Genomic DNA, 7,297 nt, shown 5'->3' on the forward strand with positions numbered 1-7,297 from the left:
TCTCCAAATGAGGATAGCAATGCATCCCTCCCGGGCCCAGGGAAGAGCACACAAGATCAGGAAAGTCAAGCATAGCACCTGCCACTTATTTTTAGCACGTTATTAGCAGCACCTTCATCTCCAAAATAGGAAGAGTCTCCCCACTCTTTGTTAGAATTTATGGTTGAGAATTATTTGTTTGGTTAGGCTTTTTTTTTTTTTCAGCCAAGCCCCAAGGAAGAAATCACAATAGAAATCTCTGTATTCTGTGAATTTTCTAAATCCCCTCCACACAAACACTGATGGGGGTAGAGATCTTATCAGAGAGGGTCATATGTCTTATCAGGTCCATTTAGCAGCCCTCAGGGGCACAGCTAAGGCGGGTAGGAGCACATATAACAAGCCACTCATGCTGGCCATTGCATGCTCAGAACCCAAGAGGACAGCATGAAGTGGTTTGGGGTCCTCGCGCTGGTGGCCCTCTCAGAGTGCTTAGTCACGTAAGTACAGGGACTGCAGGTGGCATCAGCTCTCTTTCTGGGCTCTTTCTTGCCTTCTTATTCTCCTGCTCATTCATGGGTAGAGAAGAGACTATAATCATGCCCAGACTCTTAAAGTTCAAGTTTCCATTTATTGATCAGTAGCTTACCACGTGTACTGTGGGGTCCAGGCGTCTTGAGGCAGGCCTGCAGGGTTGTTCGGCTCCAGGAGTGCCAATCATATCAGGAGCCTTATAAAATGGTGCCCCTTGGAATTGTGCAGTGCACAACCTTTGCAACTGTAGGGATGGTCCTATCTAGGAACAGCATTTCTCCCGCATTTGTTTCTAGGTCTCCTCTCTGCTGTCACTCCATTTTCCTATGCATATGTCTCTGTCCCTTTGGATGTCTCTCTGCATGCAAAGCTCTTTTTTTCTCTACCCTCTTAATTTCTCTAATTTATTCCCCATCACCTCACTTCCTTCATAACCCCTCTCTTCTGGTTGAACCCTGGAAAAAGATCAAGAGGACAACTGGCAGGCCCAGTTTTGCCTCTAACAAGCAGTGTGACCATAGCCAAGTCACCAACTCCCTATAAAAACAGGATGATGATTTCCATTCTACCTCCCTCCCAGGGCTTCTTTGAGAAAGACATGGTAAGATGACAGTAGCAATAGTGACAACTGCCATTGTCAAGACCTCTTATAGGTCAGGTGCATGATAGCCATCATTTTGCTTAACACCCCAAACGTTGTACATGAGGGGGTTCTTATCATACCACCTTTTTACAAGTGGGGAAACTGAGGCACAGAAAGTCCACATGGCTTACCCAAGATTACACAACAGAACCTTTATTCAAACCTACGTTTATTACCATAGTCTTTCCATTGTGATGGGTGGCCTGTCCCGATGATAAGATGACGTCCTAAAAACGTTTGGAAAATACGCGGTAGGGTGTAGCAGTAGCAGTTACACTGTAACACGGGGCAGGCGACATCACTGTCTCTCATTTGTTTCTCTTTCCCAATGCTGGCTTAAAGAATCCCTCTGACAAGGATCAAGTCCATCCGAGAAAACCTCAGGGAGAAAGACAGGCTGAAAGATTACCTGGAGAAGCATCCTTACAACCTGGCCTACAAGTTTCTTGAGTCTGGAGATCCGGACCTGGGGATACATTATGAGCCCATGAGGAACTACTTGGATGTAAGTGCTGTGGGGGGAGGGAAGGCGGGGTTTGTTCTCCAGAGCATAGTGCTGGGGTTCATCTGGAGGTGTGAGCAGGGGTGCTGGGGCTCCTGAAGGAAGAGACACGGGAACAGGGACCCCATCCCCAGAGGAGAAGGCACCGCCACCCTCAACTCCTGGTCTGCGGTGACCAGGTCCAACAACGAGCAGGTGGCAGGTAAACATCCACTTTAGCACCAACGATACGTCATTGGGCACCTGTGCGCCCCGGCACTTGGCTTGAGGGATTTTGTTCTTTCTGAACTAAGCAAATCACTGAGTTACAGTGGGAGAGTGAGCCATGTCTGCTCCAACGACAAAGCCCACTTTTGACACCCCACACAGAGGAAGTTCAGCCTCCACGGCCCCAAGAATGACACCAGTAAAAAAGCTATTGAGAGCCCACAGTTATCATTATCGTTAACACAAGGTCTCGTCTCTTCTCCAAGAATGCATAGCCCAGCCTGAGAGACAAGCAGAAAGCAAATGAATGTCAAGTAAAAGGGCCAACTGCATGGTATTAATATTATGTTTTGAGTTTAGAGGAAGTGGTCTGGGGTGACCCAGGGGGGCTGCCGAGAGGAGGAAGCACTCAAGCTGGGCCTTGAAGGGTGGAAAAGATTTAGTGAGCAGCAGGGGACACTGAAGAGCTTTTCAAATGGAGGCACTGGCCTGAGTAGAGACTATAAGGTAGAGTGGTCGAAAGCTGATTTCAGGAGACACGGGACACCCGATGGAGCCAGGCACCCTGGGGGTCAGGGAGGACTCAGGCAACCCGCCTTAACCATCCCTTCCCGGCCCCTGCAGCTGGCCTACGTAGGCACCATCAGCATTGGAACGCCCCCACAGGAGTTCAAGGTCATCTTTGACACGGGCTCGACTGACTTGTGGGTCCCTTCCATCTATTGCTCCAGCCCAGCCTGCGGTGAGTGCCTGCACCCCCATCTCGTGCCCCCACCCCGTCCTCTGCCCTTGGCAGGCTAACAGATGCTCACCTCCTGTGTCTGCAGCTAATCACAACGTCTTCAACCCTCTGCTGTCCTCCACCTTCCGGATCTCGGGCCGGCCCATCCACCTCCAGTATGGCTCCGGGAGGATGTCAGGATTTCTCGCCTATGACACTGTTCGGGTAACGTGGAAACCAGAGGCTGAGGAAGGCTGGCCCCGGGGAACAATGACAAGTTATACAGGACCAGATGTAGGGTCAGCTGGGAACACCTGTCTTTCCCAAAGTCCCCCAGCAGCTGGCTGACTGCCTGTGGGGCTGTATCCCTAGGGAGATAGTGCCTCCTGCTGACACAGGGACTCCTAGAGTAGCTAACCCAGAGAACGGGTCATCGTGCTGGTGGGGTTGGGGGCGTGGATTTGCAGCTCCTTTCCCCTTGGTTAGCTCAAGACTGATTTTCCTGGGAACAGGGAGAGGTGCAGGAAAACTGCCCACTTTTTTTTTTTTAAGATTTTATGTATTTATTTGACACAGAGAGAAAGAGCACAAGCAGGGAGAGAAACAGGCAGAGGGAGAGAGAGAAGCAGGCTCCCCGCTAAGCAGGGAGCCCGATGCGGTGCTCAATCCCAGGACCCTGGGATCATGACCTGAGTTGAAGGCAGACACTTAACTGACTGAACCACCCAGGCGCCCCAACTGCCCACTTTTATATTCTCAGACTGTGCCAAGCATGGTGCTGGGTGCTTTCATTGTGAGAACTTGTTGGATCCCACACCAGCCCTATGTGGCAGGCACTGTTACTGCCATCAGGCAGATGGGCGACCTGAGGGAGACTGAGTGCCTTTCCCAAGGTCATGCACCTGCTAAGTGGCAGAGCTGGGATGCGAAGCAGGACTCACACAGATGGGGGATGTTTTAGGGGAAAGGGCAGAACTGATATGGGGTCTCTGGGGGCTCCAGGCACTCAGGCAAAGAAGCAGGGGCCACAGAAGTGGGGGGGGCCTGAAAAATGGGTCCTTACCCCTGGGGGCCTCTGAGACTCTAATAAAAACTATAGGCTGTCTCCCCTAAAGTGCCTGAACACACACACAAGCATATTTCCCAGGCAGAATTTTCATAAGAGCTCTGATGGCATGTGGTGTAACAGGCTTCCCTCCTTGGGCGGACATAGAATCCACAATGAATTGCAATGAATTCACTCCTTTTCTGTCATCAGATCATAGTCATGCCCCAAAGACTATACTCCTCTCTATTCCTTTTGTCCTCAAGTGGAAACAATTTGGTCGCACTCTGAGTCAGTTTCCTCACCTGTAAAAAAGGGATGACATCAGCAGGAGGAGCAGGTGTTGGTTAAAATCCACAGGGTCAACGCAGACAGCACCCATATCTCTGGCTTGTCATAGGCAGCTGAGGACACGAGGGCACAGCCACACCTTGGTTTTTCTCTGTGCTGTTAGTGGCATCTCCCAGCCCAGCCCCACTTTCCAAACCTTTCCTTAGCAACACCCTCTTCTCCCACAGTTCGGGGGCCTTGTCGACGAGTCCCAGGGATTTGGCCTGAGTCTGAGGGAACCCGGCAAGTTCATGGAATATGCAGTCTTCGACGGCATCCTGGGCCTGGGCTACCCCAGCCTCGGCCTCAGAGGGACCATCCCCGTCTTCGACAACCTGTGGAGACAAGGTCTCATTTCCGAGGAGCTCTTTGCCTTCTACTTGAGCAAGTAAGTCTGGGTTGGATGATTTGCCCAAATCAGCTGTTAGATGCTTCCAGTTACATGAAAAATTGCAGACTACTTGGTCCTGAGGTTTCTTGAGAGATAGCCTCGTCCAGGTCAGCAAACTATGGCCTGGGGGCCCTATTTGGCTCACCACCTGTTTTTGTAAATAAAGTTTTACTGAGACACAAACATGCTCATTTGTTTCCATCTCGTCTGTGGCTGCCATGGCTCAACAGCGGCAGCATGGAGCAGTCAGAAACTATCACGCAGGCTGCCAAGCCTAAAATCATGCTGACCTGGCCCTTTACAGGGAAACTTTGCTGACCCCTGTAGTCCAACTCCCTCATTTGACCAGGGGGGGAACTGAGGCTCAGAAGGGAGCTTTGCACAAGATTGCCCAGGCAGGTGGCTACAGACAGCCTGCAGCAAAGGCCTCTCTGAGCTGAGGCCTCTGTGATGGGAGAGAGCCAGGCTACGTAGGCCAAGTCCCAGGCAGAGGGAAAAACCCGTGCGATGTCTGAAGAAGCACCCAAGGCCCAGCGAGGGAGCCAGTGTGGCTGGAGCACTGGGGGAGGAGGGGGTGGAAATGGAGCCTGGCAGGGAGGCAGGGGCAAGGTTCCCCTGGGGTTCTGCGCCATGTGGAAGTGGAGGCCTCTGGCAGGGATGAGGCAGGGAAGAGACATGATCCAAATTCCAGTTTTGAAAGCTCACCCTGGTTGTGCTCTGGAGAATGATGCAGTGGACTGGAGGCAGGGAGGCCAGAGAAGAGGCTACAACAGCCTCTTTAGGAGAGAGAGGGTGGCAGCTTGGTCCAGGGAGGTGGAGGGAAGAGGGAGAACAATGGAAAGACTCAGGATATATGTTGGAAGAAGATTTGCCCATAGATTTGCTCTGGAAGGAAGAAGAGGGGTCGGCAGAGACGTGTCCCCCCTCACTAACATCTTGCGTGCTCCCAGGACCTGCTAACGTAATTTGCGAGAACAGTGCAAAATGAAAATAGGATGCCCCTTGTTTTACAAGTATTAGGAATTTCAGGACAGGGACAGCAGAGAGGTGGGACCTTGCTGAGCATGGGGCCCTGCAGCCCACACCCTGTGTGAGCTTTTCTGAAAGAGAACAGGCCAGACCTCTCTGGCTGGCGTGGCCTCCAACTGCATAGCCGAATGCACGATCACTGGCAGAGGGGGTGGTCAGAGCCCGCCCTGCAGCCAGACCATCCAGGTTCGATCTCGGTTTCACTGTCCATTAGCCAGGCCTCAACCCCTCCGTGCCTCAACCTTCCTATCTGTAGAATGGCGAGCAGAGGAGTGCCAACTCCACGGGGCTTTGTGACATGTGGACAAGTGAGCCACGAGAAGCGTGCCCTTAGACAGTACCTGGTGTGGTGCTGAGCTTGAGAAAAGCAAACCCCCCCTTCCCCTCACAATGAGCCCTTCCCCCCCTTCCCCCCCAGAAAGGAGGAGGAGGGCAGTGTGGTGATGTTCGGCGGTGTGGACCACTCCTACTATAGCGGAGAGCTCAACTGGGTGCCCGTGTCCAGACCCTTCTACTGGCAGTTATCCATGGACAGGTAAGCCCGTCCTCTAAGGACAGCCCCAGGTGATGCCCACACACGCACGCACACCACACGTACGCGTGCGCACACTCACACAGACACATGGGCACACGCACACCACCCGCAGGTTCTAATAGCCCCACGCCCCCTGACAAGGTCCTGACCAGGGAAGAGGGCTCAGGCTTGGCTCTTGGAGCATGAGGAGAGGGGAGGGGAGGTGTACAGGTCTGGGGAACTGAATTCTCTCTGGGAAGAGGCAGCAGACAGAGGTCTGCACCCACCTACTGGGGGGAAGGCTAAGTGAAAAGGGGGATCAGGGAGAATTCTACCAATCTGACGGGGTCCCTAGCACACGGGACTGTCGGTTTGAAAGCAAGGAAAGTCCTGGACAAGCCAAGATGGCTGGTCACCCCAGAGAGAAGCTACCCAGCAGTGGAGAGAGGTCAGCTTCATTCCAGAGGCCTGAAAGCAAATCATGCAAAGATCCCACCCCACCCCCCACCTTAGCCAGGGTACACGGTGGGGCAGAGGCCCAGACAGAGATAATCAGAAAGCTGGCAATCGACCTGAGAACAAGGAGGCAATAACTAATGGGATTCTATGTGATACCAGCAGACAAAAGCTTAAAATGTCTTTTGGAAGCTTCCATAGCCTGTGTCTTGGCTCCTGGTCTAGCTCAGGCATTGTCTGGCCGGGGGCCCTGGCATCTGAGCTGGAAGCTGGTGGAGAGCAGCCTGTGGTTCCCTTCCTGCCATTCTGAGCACCTGCTGCCCAGGAGAACTGCAGCTTCACTGCGTGGGCCCCCTAATAAGCCAGATACCAGATACAGGTCTCTTGTCCCTCCCTCACTTACTGGTTCATTCATTCAACAAACATATATTCAGCAGCTGCTGTGCTGGACACTTGAAGGAGGAACTGAGGGTAGAAATTGCTCTTACAGAGCTCACCCCCTAACAGGGCCGATGTACATGAAACAAGTCACACAAATAGTGAATTACCACTTCGATACATGCCAGAAATGAGTAAAAGTACGCCAAGGTGACCAAGAGAGGAGGCTGATTGAGTCTGGGGGCAAGACTTTCCTAAAAAAGTGAAAGTGAAGCTGGAACCTGAAAGATGAGGAGGAATTAGCCAGACAAAGGGAGTGGGGATGGTTCTAGAAAGGGGTACTGGCATATGCAAAGACCCTGAGGCACAAGAGAACTTGGGCCATTCAAGAACTGAAGGAAGTCAAAGAAGGTCAGTACGATCAGAAAAAAAGGGAAACAGCTGGCAGGCATGAGTTGAAGGGCTGTTCTGGAGACAGCCAGGGAGGGGGTGGTAGTGAAGGGAGCCCCCAATGTGATCCTGGTATCTGCTTTATCTCCCTGTCTCTCAGCATCTCCATGAACGGGGT

The 7,297-nt window shown here is 52.4% G+C and overlaps 1 protein-coding gene across 1 annotated transcript in view; it reads left to right on the plus strand.

The window, feature by feature from the left end:
* The first annotated feature begins 426 nt into the window (after positions 1–426).
* Positions 427–7,297, plus strand: part of LOC100477007 (pepsin F) — a 9,943-nt gene continuing 3,072 nt past the window's right edge. Inside the window, exons 1-6 of the mRNA XM_002928652.4 lie at positions 427–479; positions 1,499–1,661; positions 2,490–2,607; positions 2,693–2,811; positions 4,150–4,349; positions 5,800–5,916. Of these exons, the coding sequence (XP_002928698.3) occupies positions 427–479; positions 1,499–1,661; positions 2,490–2,607; positions 2,693–2,811; positions 4,150–4,349; positions 5,800–5,916 (770 nt within the window). The remainder of the gene's footprint in view (positions 480–1,498; positions 1,662–2,489; positions 2,608–2,692; positions 2,812–4,149; positions 4,350–5,799; positions 5,917–7,297) is intronic.

Source organism: Ailuropoda melanoleuca, chromosome 16 (assembly GCF_002007445.2).
Source record: "Ailuropoda melanoleuca isolate Jingjing chromosome 16, ASM200744v2, whole genome shotgun sequence".
NCBI lineage: Eukaryota > Metazoa > Chordata > Mammalia > Carnivora > Ursidae > Ailuropoda > Ailuropoda melanoleuca.